Source organism: Hibiscus syriacus, unplaced genomic scaffold (genome assembly GCF_006381635.1).
Source record: "Hibiscus syriacus cultivar Baekdansim isolate YM2019G1 unplaced genomic scaffold, ASM638163v2 tig00117016_pilon, whole genome shotgun sequence".
Taxonomy (NCBI): Eukaryota; Viridiplantae; Streptophyta; class Magnoliopsida; order Malvales; family Malvaceae; genus Hibiscus; species Hibiscus syriacus.
The window spans coordinates 3235573-3251547 of NW_024063525.1; the positions used below are offsets into that span (position 1 = coordinate 3235573).

Genomic DNA, 15975 nt, shown 5'->3' on the forward strand with positions numbered 1-15975 from the left:
GAGAGACTTCTTGGTAGAAATTGATGACGATGAGTTACACAGGATACTGAAGGAGAGTAATTGGTCGTATCTGAAGGAAGTTTTCATCGATGTACAATACTGGACAGAATCATATAGATCGCCTCAAAGAATAACGTGGATCAAATTATATGGATTTCAGCTGCATTGTTGGAATCATGCTACGTATAAGAGGATAACAGAACAGTGGGGTAAATTCTTAGCGATGGGAGAAAACGCTTTGCAAGAGATGAGATGCGATGAGGTAACAATCCTCATTGCCACAGATAGGAAAGAATCAATCGATCATGTAATCGAGTTGGAAGCGGGTCGAAATGTGTTTAAAGTTAGAATTGTAGAGCAGATAATCGGCAACAGTGAAACGAGGATTCGAAAGAGAGATATAAAAGAGTTTCAGATGGCCGGTGATTCTTTGTCGTCGGCTGGAAAAAACAAGACTTCATCCGAGGAAGATACTACAGAAAGGTGTTTTGGGGAAGATGAAGTCCAATTATGTTGCATGGGAAACCTATCATGAGGTGGCTGCTTGTCGGGTAAGGATTTGGGAGAAAGGAATATTGGAGAAGAAATAATTATGGGGCTGAGAACGCATGATGTTGTCATTGAAAAGGTGCAGAGGCAAATAATGGGGAGGCTGAAAACGTGGAGAAAGCTGATGTTAATACTAGAAGGTTTTTAAATGATCATGTGTGTGTTAACGTGGAGGAGGGAGGAAATTATGGAGACTTATCTATTTGGGAGGGTAAATGTAATGATAGGAATTAAACTAGTTCATTCATCAAACTAGTTCATTTATTAAACTAACTCTTAAATAGGCACCTCCATGGCATTTTTACTTAGAACTTTTTGCATAATAAACTCTTTGAAAGGTTGCTTTCATTTTAGTTCTTGGATTATAACTCTATTGGTTTCTTGTCAGTCTTGAAGTCTTCCTCCATTTCATTTTATTATAACGTTGGTTCCTAGCTCACCTATAGCTAATGGGTCACGTTCCATCCTCTTCCACCTCGATTCCATCATATTATATTTTTTGTTCTTAGCTATATATAGCTAACGGGTCACAATCCATCCTTTGAATTTCTATCATCCTCCTCGCATACTACAACTATCCTTCACCATTTTCGTTACATCTATTCAATCGTTATCACCATCACATTTCTTTCATTTGCAAACCACTTCAAATCCATCCATATCCATATCCACATCCACATCCACATCCTTTTCATTTTCATTCTTTATTTGTTTATCTCATAGTCACAACATTAATTTTGCACTTTCAGAATCATTTCAAACACAATAGAGTTTCTTACTAGAATCATGATCAGACAACAACGTATATGACTCGAAACACATAATCGAGATCATATCATTATTCATGTGCAAACTTATTCTGATAAGGAGAATTGATGTTGTGCTTGAGAAACTTTCCATGTCTGCCCTCGTGTGGAATCCATTTCATAGTCGGTTTGGATTTTTCTCAATCATCTTAATGGAGAATGTGGACTTTAACCAACCTTGCTTATGAAGTGACTATGGAGATTTACAAAGAAATAGAAAAAGTCACGGTGCTTGTAAGTTTTGTTCTTTGATTGAGAATTGGTTATGTTAGATTTTTTTGGTTCATATGAGCTTAGATTTTATTTATACCTTAATGTGTTTATATGTTGTAAAGGTGTCCAGTGAGCAACTGCATCTTCGTAATGCATATATATTATTAATAAATTAAATTTTATTTTAAATAAATATTATTTTATAATTATCTTATTTTGTTAAAAAATATATAAAAAAATAATACTTTATTACTAGTAATATCACAATATAAACCCAAAATTTCATCCTGAAGTGAGGTGCGTGGTTTGGCGCGGGATAGGTTGGAATCCATTTTGCCCTGCGGCCTGTAGCCAATAGTGGACAACCCCTGCTATTTTCACTGTAGCCACTCTTATTGACTCCACAGTGGAAACAAAAAGGTAAATTTATATTCACAGTGCGGTAAAAATAAATAGAGATAAAAGTAATAGGCAAACTTTTTTTTTTTTTTTTTTTTTATTTCAGAGGAACGGGGAAGTCTTATATGAAGAAGGATCGAACGCCCCATTGAAACCAAAATCCAAAAAAAGAAAAATCATTTTGCAGATAGACAGACAGAAAGAGAGGAACATCACCCACAAAAAGAAAACTATGTCCACTCTCTCTTACTCCTCTTGTCTTCGTCTTCTTCTCTATTAATCAGGAAAAATGTTTCAATTTTTTTATTAAAAAATATAATTATTCTTTTGGGAAGGGGAAATGGAGTTTGAGGATCAAGAAGAGCAAGAAGAGGAGATGGGTTTGGCCCCGAGTTACGACTCGCTGGGTAACTCATCTAGAGTCAGAACGTCAGGTGTTGAACCGGGTTCAGTAACTTCAGCCGGTCAACAGCAGAGGAAGCCTAGTTATAGGGAGTGCTTGAAAAACCATGCCGTGGGGATCTGTGGTCAGGCTGTCGATGGTTGCGGTGAGTTCATGCCGGCTGGAACTGAAGGAACCCTCGACGCTCTCAAATGCGCTGCTTGTAACTGTCATCGTAACTTCCACCGTAAGGAATCGGAGCTTCCCACCACGGACCTCTACTTCCCCCAGCACCACCTCCACCACCAGCCTCCGCAATTCACGCCTTACTTTAGAGCACCAACAGGTTACCTCCACGTCGCTGGACATCAAAGGCCATTAGCTTTACCGTCAATCTCAGGAGGACACAGCAGGGAAGATCAAGAGGATGTTTCCAACCAAGGGAGCTCAAGGAAGAGATTCAGAACAAAGTTCACGCAGGAACAAAAGGATGAGATGTTGGCGTTGGCTGAGAGGTTAGGGTGGCGTCTTCAAAAACACGATGAAGAGATTGTTCAACACTTCTGCAACGAAACGGGGGTCAAAAGGCATGTTTTGAAAGTTTGGATGCATAATAACAAGCACACTCTTGGTAAGAAACCCTAGAAACAGCTTGTTCGTGTTATTGAGAGAGGAAACAAAAAAAATTGGCTAATTTTATGGGGATTTTATATATTAGGGTTGATGTCTGGGGTACTTTGATAGTGATTATGATGTTGGAGATGGATTATTAATAGTATTGTCAAATCTGATTTTAGATTAGGTTATTATGTAATGTTAATGGGAACTTGAATTTTAGTTCTAAATCTATTTTCTTTTTTGTTGCATTTCGAAATCTCTATTTTAACATTGAAATATGTTTAGATAATGGCGTTTTGAGGCAGAGTGGAGACATGCAATGCAATGCAAGTGGCCTGAAAATGGAAGATCCATAATTATCTCTCTCTCTCTCTCTCTCTCTCATATATATAAACATAAGATTGTTTGATTTCCTTTACGTGCGTATCTCCCTGCAGTTTACTCAGAGTTAATGTTCTTTTATATCAGTCTTTTTCTACTTAAAATCCTCAGCTACTATTGATTTATGTGATCGAGAAAAGTTTGAGAAAGGAAGGAGATATCAATGGGGGTGGTGGAGCTTAAAGTTTGAGGTATTATGGATGGCGTTATGGCATTTAAATGAATGTAGTTTTCTTTTTTTCTTGTTGTTTCAACAATTGGTAAGGCCTTTTTTTTGTCACAGTAGTTGGCTTTAGGGATTTAAATAGCGTTTGCGGTCATATTTTTAGTCGCGCAACGTTTATCGCGATTGCAGACATAACGGATGTCATCGCGGTCACTGTGGGTGTCGCAGTCATGAATTTTTTAAAATTTTGCATAACTTATCTTAAAATATAATAAAAATAATTATAATTATAAGGAATCGTTTTTATGATTTTTAGAATGTTTTCTAAGCGAAAATGATATATATATATATATTGATAATCAATATTTTTCAATTGCATTTTTAATAATAAATTTTGCAATTTGATCCATAAAGTTTCAAGATTTTTTAAAATAAACCCTCTTTAGACAATTAACAGTCAATTGATAATCAATATTTTTATTGACGTAACATGATAACATTAAAGACCACAGTTAAAAGAATAAAATGTTGAGGCTTTTTTGTGCTATTATTAATTCTTTCACTATTTAATGATCGATCACTAAATTAGTAAATATATATATAAATCATTTATTCCTTCAACTACAATCATTCATTGAATAAATTTATATAAGTATGTTTTTATATAAAATATTTTCACAAATATAGTAAATGTATTAAAATTTAGGGTAAAGTATATAAATAGTGCCTAAACTTTTAGAGCGCTTGTATTTTGATCACTCAACTTTTGAAACCTGAAATACAATTATCAAACTTTTTAATTCATTTTCCGTAAGATCTCTACCATTACCTCCCATTAGTTTTTGCTGATGTGGCATTTAACTCCCGTTAACCCCCTTCTCCTCCTCCCATAGTACTAAATTACGGTAAAAAACCGTTATGTAACACCGCAACACGCTATAAATTACTCCGCAACGCCGCAACAAAGTTTAAATTATCTGAAATATAAAATTACATAGATGAATTGTTCTAATTTAATTATTAAAATTGGATTATAAATATATATCATTAATAATATCGTAATAGTTATGTTTAAAATTAGTTACTTAAATTTGAATTATTTGAATTATTTATTAACGTTATTTTAAAATTAAATTAATTTAAATTTAAATTAAATTTTTCTCATATCTAAAATTGACATGATTAATTTTAAATTTTTATATTAACATTAAGTATCATAATTATCCATCAACCAACTGCTATTTTTCCTCTCTTCCTGGAAAACAAAATGTTTTGTGAATCTGTTTTGTTTTGTTGCATCGGTTATTGTTTCCATTTTTTGCATCTAATGTGTGTGTTTTTGTGGTGGTTTCTTATCGTGTTGCAACCTAAAGAATTTAGATAGCTCTATTGCTTGTGTTTTTTGTGGTCTTTGTATTTATGTGGTGATTATCAGTTATCCACTCTTAATAAATCAGGAGATAGGCAAAATCCATGCTCAAAGATATGTGTACGCAAACAGAGTTAGTAAAGCTAGGAAGCTCTCTCTTGGCTCCGAGTGTCCAAGAGTTGGCAAAGGAGCCATTGACAAAACTTCCACCTCGATACATAGGCACAGATGAAGATCTCCCGGTCATCTCCCACACAAATCTATTGCCACAACTTCCCGTTATCGATATGCAAAAGTTAATCTCCCAGGTATTTGTTTTCTCATTTGCTCAAAATTTTCACAGCCCAAAAATTCTTGAGCTTAAATTAAATTTTTATAGGGACATAACTGCAAAACTTTGGGGAATGTGGGGTAATTCTACGATCCTCCAATCAATCAAGGCCTTAGAGCCCAATTTTACCCTTTAACTTTGGCCTTAAATGATAAAAGAATGGAGAAAAAATAATAATAAAATGGAGCCTAGGAGGATATATGAACTCACATGCTAAAGCATGGTGTGTCATGCCTCTACCAACTAAGCTAGGTTACTATAGGTCATTTAAACATTCAAAATACCTTTTAAAATTTTCTTGATCAGACTTGAATCACCCAATCACCTTATCCGATTGGAAAAGCAATAAAGAAAAGCCAAAAACTTCCCAAGTTTTTTTAAGCTTCATCGTTGAAGCCCTGACCCATCGTCCTGACATGCACCACTCCTACCAGAGTGATCGCCATCATGTTCCAATCAAAACTCCGTTGGCCCCTTACCAAGAATCGACATCATTTTTCATGGAAAGAGCCACGAAACTTCATCAAAAAATATGTTGAGTAATCAAGAAATCTTCAAGATTTTGCACACATGCTTTTTATTCAATCACAAAAAAAATATGATTACAAGCCTCACGTTTTCTGCATCTTATATAGCAGCTTTACAAAGTTTTAAAAAGCTTCTTAACAACATTCGGTTATACTAACCAACTAGTTTCTAGATTATCTCTAGAACCGTCTCAACCATTCCATGCACGAGCATGCATGGGAGCATGCCTGGGACTGCTGCACAAATATGCAGTGCAGTAACTCTCAACATTCCCCCTGCTTCTTCTCGTCTTCAGCAATCAAACAAACTTTTAGCTTATCAAGAAAGCCGGTAAAGGTTGTCTTTGATAACGGCTTGGTCAAACCATCTGCAGCTTGATGAGCTGCTGGAACATAACTCGCACAGAGTTGGTTTGCATCAATTTTTTCTCGTACAAAATGTACATCTAAGTACACATGCTTGGACTACGAATGATACACTGGATTAGCAGTTAAGGCAATTTCACTTGTGTTATCACACCATATAGTTGGTTGCTTATCTTATGGTACCTTCAGGTCAGCAAGTAATGCATCCACCCACTCTACCTCTACTGCAACATCTGCAAGGCTCCTATATTCAATTTCCATAGTCGATCGTGATACCACCTTTTGCTTCTTTGCACTCCATGACACAAGATTTTCTCCAATAAAGACACAGTGACCGGATATAGATCGCCTATCATTAGCACAACCTCCCCAATCAGCGTCTGAGAAGGCTGACACTTGCAAATTTCCTGGTACAAAGCCAAGGCCATAATTTAGTGTCCCTGCCAAATAACGCAGAATGTGTTTGGCAGCTGAAAAATGTTGCTCATGAGGGACATGTATATACTGGGCCACCTTGTTCACACTGAAGGCAATATCAGACCTTGTGTGACACACATAGAGCAACCCTCCCACTAAACTGCGAAACTCTCGAGCATCAATAAGCAAGTGCCCTTCATCCTTATTCATTTTGAAGGAAGCAACCATCGGTGTGGTAGTGAATAAAGCCTTAATCATTCTTGCCTTCTCGAGCAGTTCTAAAATGTATTGTTTTTAACTAAGAACCAATAATCAATCACATCGTTTTACTTCGATTCCTAAGAAACAGTGTAACTCACCTAGATCTTTTAAGGAAAAATGATTCTTCAACAGCATAACCACATTCTCAATTCGATCTGATGACTGTCCTGTGACTATTATGTCATCAACGTAGACCAAAACATAGGTTGACACTCTATCATCTGTTAAAATGAACAGTGAAGCATCAGCTCTACAGTCTTTGAAACCAAGATGCAATAGACTTTCTTTTAACTTAGCATGCCAGTTTCGTGGTGCCTGGCGCAGACCATATAGGGATTTTTGTAGTTTGAAAACGAGCCTTCCACCCTCAGGAGTGTACTGCTCAAAGCCAAGTGGTTGTTACATGTATACATCTTCATTCAAGTCACCGTGGAGGAATACATTATTGACATCCACCTGCCTCAACGATCATCCTCCAAACACAGCAAGAGCAAGTATAACATTCAACGTGGAGAATCACACAACATGACTGAAGGTTTCCTTGAAATCATTCCCTAGTACCTGAGAATATCCTTTATCCACCAGACGCACTTTGTACCTTTGTACTGAACCATCTGAATTATGTTTTATTCTAAACATCCACTTACAACCAACAGTGGTTCGCCTCTTAGGTAGTTTTAAAAGCGACCACGTGCCATTATTTTGAAGTACAGTAAGTTCTGCATAAATAGTTACCCTCCACTATTTGGATTTCATAGCTTCATCAATCGACGTAGGAAGAGAATCATTCAAGGCGCTGACAAATACCTTGGGCTTAAAGATCCCACACTTGCTTCTTGTTAGCATGGGATGCTGATTTGTAGATGGTGTATTCTGCTCAGAAAAAGTCTGCATGTGCTCACTAGGTAAGCTTCAGGCACTGCAGGAGGTTGATGTGTAGGTTCAGTATTACTGGTTTCAGCTGTGCTACCTTGTACAGCTAAATTATCAGCATCGCCATGAACACTAGAATCTGCACCACCTTGAGCACTAGAATCTTCATGCACTTTTGAAGATGCGTGGGAATGCATCGAAGTGTCAGCCACAACCCTTGTGTTCACGCATTTAGACACAACCTGTAAGGGTGCTGATCGCCATGCACGAGTATCAGACACACATATAACTTGTTATTTTTCTACAAAAGGAAATACATCTGCATCAAATTTGACATGTCTTGAAATATACACTCGACCATCCTGAGCAAGGCATTGGAAACCTCTATGTTGTGAGCTGTAGCCCAAGAACACACAGGGTGCAGAACGAAACATTAATTTATGCTGCTAAAAGGGCCTCAAATGTGGAAAACAGCGACAACCAAACACGCGTAGTGACTTGTAATCTGGTTTAGAACCAAACAATTTCTCGAATGGAGAAATATTACCTAGCACCCTTGTAGGTAACCGGTTTATCAAGTGTGCTGCTGTAGCCACAGTATAGGACCAAAACGGGAAAAGAAGAGCTGTTTGAGCAAGTAACACAATGACTAGCTCTATTAAATGGCGATGCTTTTGTTCTACAACGCCATTCTATTCAAAGGTGTGAGGACATGTAATTCGATGAGAAATGCCTGCACGAGTTAGCTCACGAGACAACTGCCTATACTTACCTCCCCAATCACTTTGAATCGATTTAATGGATAACGAAAATTGGGTTGAAACCATGGCTTGAAATAACCGAATTGCATCAAGAGCTTGAGATTTATTCTTCAGCATATAAACCCAGGTATGGCATGTGCATGCATCTACAAACGACACGTAATATCGATAACCATAAGATGGAACATGTGCAGCACCCCAAAGATCAGTAAAAACTAACTGAAAGGGAACATTATAAACTGTGGTAGAGGAATCAAATGTCATATTATGACTCTTTCCCATGCAACAAGCAACACAATTCGTATTAAGATTGTTTGAAACATTAACATTAATCGAATTACACACATCTTTCAATGTATGAAAGGCATGATGCCCTAACCTCCTATGCCAAAGCTCAAACATACGAGAAGCAACAATATTATGCACTTCATCTTTATTACATGAAGCAAATGCAGGTTCTATAGAAAATGTATAAAGTCCTTCACGTTGCTGCCCTCGAAGCACCACTGCACCAGTCAGCTCATCCCGACTGAAGCATTCATCAGCTTGAAACTCTAAGAGTACCTTGTTGTCCCTAGCAAGCTTGGACACTAAAATCAAGTGCTTTGTTATTCTTAAAACACGCAAAAGATCACTCAAAATTAATGCCTGAGAAGAAGCATGTAAAATAGATGTTCCAACCGAGTTTACCCTTAGAGACACACCATTGCCCACTAGAAGTTTACCTGGTCCAGTAAACTCAGAAGAGTTTATCATCTTGGAAGCATCTGTGGTTACATGATGGGTTACCCCCGAATCAACAACCCATTGTTCACCTGAAGCCATGTGTACTTGAGGTTGATTGGAACCAACTTTAGCACTACAGCAAGAACAACCTGATGAATCAAGAAATGCACAGTTAGCAGCACCAGGCTCATCCCTGGATCGTAACGAGCCAGCAGATGCATTGACACTAGGAAAGTCTCGATCAAATATGTACCAACATCGGTTCACTGAGTGCCCATTCTTGCCACAGAGCTGGAACTGAAGATGGGCACGACCTCGACCACGTCTAGCAGACCGACCCCCACGAACTGACTCAATCGAGCCAGCCACAGTTCTCCTTTGAACCACATGAGCACTCATTGGAAAGTTCTCAGGCTGAGAATCAAACCCAACTATCTGTGTTTCGGCATCGATCAACATAGAATACACTTGATCTAACGAGAGAGATTCACGAGTGGTTGTAATGACCATCATAAATGGTTGATACTCCCATGGTAAGCCTTTAAGAATTCTTACAATGTGCTCAACTTGAGACACGAGACTCCCACAAGAAGCAAGAGCATTGCAAATTTCTTTAACCCAAGTCGGATAAACCCGGATCGAATCATCTTCTTTCTTCATAGACTGGAGTTTGTAATGTAAATTTATGACTGTAGTCGTGGACCGATTTGTAAAGAACTGTAGAACTGTATTCCAGACGGCGGTAGCTGACTTAGCACCAATGAACTGCGGTAACAACAGAGAACTGATCGTGAAGAGAAGCCAGGATGCAAGCACACTGTCTTGCTCTATAAAGTCTTCATGAGCTTCATTCACCACTGTTTCACCAAGCTCATTAAAAACCATCTCTGGTGGAATCAGCAAGGTTCCATTCAACAACCGTTCAAGATGGTGACTACGAATGGTAAGCAGAACCTGTTGCTTCCATAAAAGGAAGTTCATCTCGTCGAGCACCACATTCACTCATTTGTTGGTGAACAACCGAGCTTGTGAGGAGGACGAATCAGCAAAGAGTACCATCACAGCTTAGCAGAATGCTCCAGGACCAGAAGCAAATGATACCATGTTGAGTAATCAAGAAATCTTCAAGAATTTGCACACATGTTTTTTATTCAATCACAAAAAAAATATTATTAAAAGCCTCACGTTTTCTGCATCTTATATAACAGCTTTACAAAGCTTTAAAAAAACTGCTTAACAACATTCTATTATACTAACCAACTAGCTTCTATACTTCTAGACTATCTCTAGAACCATCTCAACCATTCCATGCACGAGCATACATGTGAGCATGCCTGGGACTGCTGTACAAATATGCAGTGCAATAACTCTCAACAAAACAAAGCCCCACTACTATTGTTTTGCGATTTTTAGCCGATCATGATATTCAATGACCACACCGCACCCACTGTTGAATTCTTTGGGTCGATATATCATTACCCTAGTGGGTTGGCCACCCATCGTCGCGCCACCATTGTTCATCGTTCGTAAGCTTCTGCTCATTCGTGAAATGACTTTTATGATACTCCCTATCGTGAATTAAGGCTGGTAAGAATATTAAAATAACAAAATCCTTGAATTTGGAATATTTGGTCACTATCGACAACTAGAACTACCGTACGTGCCTCACACATCACCACCTATGCGTGAGCTTTATCTACTGCCTGAGAGAATTCAGAACAGATCTAGATCGGTCTAGACACCCAAGCTGAACCCATTTAGGTTAGTCAAACTGAGTCAAGCCGCGAGCCGAGTTGACCTACGAGCCAAGTTGAACCGTGTGACCGAGCTGAGTCGCGTTGACCGTTGACTTGTCCTTAACTGACATTGACCGACCATTGATTTTTTTGAGATCACCTATCTTGACATTTTTTGATGTCATGATTCTATTTTTTGGGGTATGTTTCACTAAATTCAAACCCGATAAGTTATTTTTCAATATTTTATCTTCTAATTTGATCCATTTTCCTGATTAAGTTCTATTTTTTACATAATTTGTTTTTCTTTGTATTCGAGATATTATTAGATGTTAAATTTAAGTTCGAGGGCGATCAAATAGATTTAAAATAGTCAACTGATGTGGCTCAAAAATTGATGTAATACTTTACTATCCTATACATACTTTACAATACATGTTAGTTATTGGTTAATGCACAAACGTAGTGATTTGTTTATATAAATCTTGGTTATTATTCTTAAACTCATACTGAATATAATGGAAGGATAATGATCGGTTAAGACTCGATTGAATCGTACAATAAACTATAAGACCAATAATAAATAAATTTAAGGTTAGTGAGTAATAGATGAAGGAATTAACCTCAGAATCCTTAAATGTTGAATAATATCACTAAAAGTTCTAGTTACGAGAATGTTTGGATAGAAAATTATGAAAATACCCTTATGTTGAATTAAGTTCAAAATCCTCACTGTGATTCATTTGAAGTTCTTATAGCAATCGTTGAATCTAAATACCTTCAAAATTTCTTGTGCCAAAGCTTAAAACTTAGCTTCAGCACTCCTCCTCACCACTACATTATGTTTATTTGCTTCTTCAAGTCACAAAATCATCCTAGACTCAAGTGAAATACCTATCGGTGGACCTTTGAGATGTAACCTCTCCTGCCCATATTGCATTGGTAAAGACTTTCACGTTTTTGCTCTCATTCTTGGTAAAAAAACAGCATGTCCTGGTGTCATTTTAAGGTATCATAAGATCCTAGTTATTGTTGCAAGAAACTCTTCTCTGGGGTCATGCATAAACTGACTTACAACGCTAACTGAAAAAGAAATATCTGATCTTATAAAAAATAAGTAAATAAACTTCCCTACCAATCATTGACAATGTTCCTTGTCAATGGGGACACTTTCTTCATTAGAACTTTATATTCTCCTCCATAGGCATTTGAGTAGGCTTACAACTTGTTCTACCATTCTCTAAAAGCAAGTCCAAGATAATTTCAGTATTTTATCTAGCCACCTCCATATTGAGTATCGCAAATAACCAAGGTCTTTGGTTTCAAATTCGATTGTCAAAAAAGTAAGTTTTTAAATTTCCAAGGAATCATCACCAGTGATGATTATGTCATAAACAATCAAAATAACTTTTTTTTTTTGAAAAAGTATTGACAAACATAATATAATTACATTAACATTAAGATAACTAAATTTCAGTATAGCCTTAGTAAACTTATCAAACCAAGCTCTAGGTATTATTTAAGGCCATATAGGGATTTCATAAGCTTACTTATCTTGTTTGGACTAGAGTTTGTGTTTAATCTAGGAGGTTGTTGCATGTATACCCTCTCCTCCATATTTTCATTAAGAAATTGACTCTTAATGTCAAGTTGATAGAGAGGCCAGTCAATATTTATTACAAGTGGTAACAAAATTCATATTATATTAAGTTTTGTTATGAGAGCAAACGTTTCATGATAATCAATCCCATAAGATTGTTTGAAAACACTTGCTACCAGTCTAGCTTTGAACCTCTTAATACTTCTATTTGTATTATTTTTCATTGTGAACACCTATTTACAACTCAATGTCCTTTTTTTCTCGAAGGTAAATCGATCAGTACCCAGGTCTTGTTATCTTCGAGTGTCCAAATTTTCTCTTCAACAACCTTCCTCCACCTCAAATCCTCTAAATCTTCATTTATATACTCATGAATATTCACTTGATTAAGTTTAGTCATAAAGGCCTTGAATGAAGGTATCAATTTTCCGTAGGCAACATATCGATGTATAGGATAAGCAGTACACTTTCGGATATCATTTCTTTGAGCAATAGGTAGATTAGATGTATCAATTATAGGATAAATATCAACACTTAAATAATATATACCTTGCTCATCATGTAAATGAATTGGAATCGAGTCTGGCTCTTGAGCAGTCATAATCGATATAGTAACATGTGGAATATGTCTTTTCCTCCTTGTATAGACACTGAGTTCCCTTTGTTCAAGTCGAGTTGCTGAAGAAGGGTTTTTAGATGTAAGAGAATTTGGTTCAAGTTAAAGTACAAGCTGATTTGATTGTGATATAGAAGTAGGGTCAGAGGTAACTGTATTGTTTAAGGTATAAATTCATTCCAACACTCGCCTAAATTTCAAAATCTGAGAAATAATGTTGAAACTCTTGGAATGTAACATCCATAGAAATGCAAAACTTTTTAGTGATAAGATAATAACATTTATAGCCCTCTTTAAGAGACGAATACCCAAAAAAACATACTTAACAACCCTAGGATCTAACTTACCCCAAAATTGTTTATGAATGTAAACAAAGACAGAAAATCCATATAATTTTACTGGTAATGTGCAAGCCATACGTTTGAAAAAAGAAAATTACTTGAGAAAGAAATATCTTAGTGTTTGGAAGCCTAGAACACGACTCGGTAGGCAATTTATAAGATAGGTAGTAGTAAGTAAAGCTTCTCCCCAAAAGGATTGTAGAACAGTTAAAGAAAAATATAGAGAACGAGTCACCTCTAAAATATGTTTAATTTTTCGCTCTACGATTCCATTTTGTTTTGAAGTGTCGACATATGAACTAATATGTATAATGCTCTTTTATGCAAAGAATGAACCTAAGGTATTTGTGAAATATTCAGTAGTGTTATCTATTTTTAGAATGTGAACTTTAGAATAAAATTGAGTGTAAACCATCAAATAAAATGTGTTAAAAATACTTTGTTTCAAATTTTTGTTTCATTAAATATTTCTAAATGGTCCAAGAATAGGCATCAATAAAAGAAATGAAGCATTTAACCCCAAAATATTCTTAACCATAAATGGGCCCAAATGTCACTATATATAAGAGAGAATGGTTGAGATAATTTATACGAAGATGGAGAATAATAATTATGTTTATGTTTTGCTAAATCACATATGTCACAATGAAATGATGATGGGTTTTTATTAAGAAATTATTTTGGAAACAATCATTTTAAATAATGAAAACTAGGATGACAAAGGTGAAAGTTGTTGCGGAAGATGGTTATCGAATAGAGCAAAATCACAACTGATAATTTGAGAAAATAAAAATGAAGATAAAAGAGACACAAAATTTACGTGGAAAACCCCTAAATAATATAGGGTAAAAACCACAGGCAACGGTAGAAGAATTTCACTATGAGAAAATAGGAATTACAACTTCTCTCGATCTACCAAGGAGAAAACAATGATAATTTTCTCTTGATAAAAAGAAGAAAACAAATCTCAAGAAACTCTATAAATTCTCTAGCATTGGGAGAAAACTATAATGATTTGGGATGTTTTTGAAGCTAAATGAGCTAGGGTATTTATAGTTGAAGCTTAAGGACTAATTTGTAAATACCCTAAATTACAATGACTAAAATTAAAATTTAACAAATTTTCCAAATTCAACAAATAGCCAACCTTTTTTGACAATTTTTTTCGGTGGATTTGTTTTTTCCACCTTTTGGTGGATGCCTTGAATTTTCAACAATCTCCCACTTGAAGATTTGATTGGAACAATCATATCTTCACACCATTCTTTCTACCTTGTACCTTCATGTTGCTTATGTCTCTGACAGGCCACAAGAGGATCGACACCAAGTAAATTTATCAGCGTTGATCACCTTCATCATGAAATCTGCTATGTTGTCTTTGGTATGGATCTTCTGCATATCTACCATCCCTTCTTCCACCTTTTCACGAATGAAATGGTACTGAACTCGTATGTGCTTTGTCCTTGAATGAAATGCTGGATTCCTTGCTAGATGCAAGGCGCTTTAACTGTCACAAAACAGAGAGACATACTTTTGATTGTGCCCAAGCTCCTCCAATAGTATCTTCAACCAAATTGCTTCTTTACTGGCTTGAGTAGTTGCTACATATTCTGCCTCTGTTGTGGATGTAGCCACAATTGACTACAATTTTGAAACCCAACTTACAACTCCACAAACAACTTTAAACACATATCCTATAGTAGATTTACTTTTATCCAAATTCCCTGCATAGTCAGAATCAACATACACATTGATAAGTAAGTTTGATCCTTCGTAACATAATGTAATATTTGAGGTCCCTTTAATGTATCTCAGGATCCTCTTTACTGTATTCCAATGCTCTTTACCTGGATTCACCATATACTGACTAACCACTCCCACTGCTTGTGCAATGTCTGGTCTTGTGCATATTATAGCGAACATTAAACTTCCCACTGTTGATGCATACGGTACTCGAGACATCTCCATCATCTCTTATTCACTGCTAGGACTCATACTGGAGGATAATTTGAAGTTAATAGAAAGAGGGGTAGAAATTGGCTTACAATCTTGCATGCTGAATCGTGATAAGATCTTCTTCGAGTAATTCTTTTATGAAAGCCAAATCTTCCTATTACTTTTATCTTGGTGAATTTGTATCCCTGGAATCTTGTTTACTGATCCAAGTCCTTCATTTCAAATTCCCTAGCTAGTTGTTCCTTCAATTCTTCAATATGATTTTTGTTGGGTCCTGCAACCAACATGTCATCCACATACAACAACAATATAACAAAATCGTTATCACCAAACCTCTTGAAATAAGCATAAGGGTCTGCGCTAAGTCTGTTGTATCCAAGACACATAATGAATGAATCAAATCTCTTATACCGACACCTCGACGCCTGCTTTAGACCGTACATGGATTTGTTCAACCTGTAAACCAAGTTCTTCTTTTTATCTTCTTCAAAACCTTCAGGCTGAAGCATGTAAATCGCTTCTTCAAGATTTCCATGAAGAAAAGTTGTTTTAACATCTAGCTGCTCTAGATGTAAGTTCAA

General features: G+C 36.4%; 1 protein-coding gene across 1 annotated transcript; it reads left to right on the forward strand.

Annotated features, from left to right (window-relative positions):
- The first annotated feature begins 2193 nt into the window (after window positions 1–2193).
- Window positions 2194–3033, forward strand: LOC120195563 (zinc-finger homeodomain protein 1-like). The gene has a single exon (XM_039197551.1). The coding sequence runs from the start codon at window positions 2308–2310 to the stop codon at window positions 2992–2994; it is 687 nt and encodes a 228-aa protein (XP_039053482.1). The 5' UTR covers window positions 2194–2307; the 3' UTR covers window positions 2995–3033.
- The last annotated feature ends 12942 nt before the right edge of the window (window positions 3034–15975 follow it).

What these genes read in the sequence shown, in the direction of transcription:
- LOC120195563 (XM_039197551.1), top strand. Translation starts at nt 2,308, where the DNA reads ATGGAGTTTGAGGATCAAGAAGAGCAAGAAGAGGAGATGGGTTTGGCC.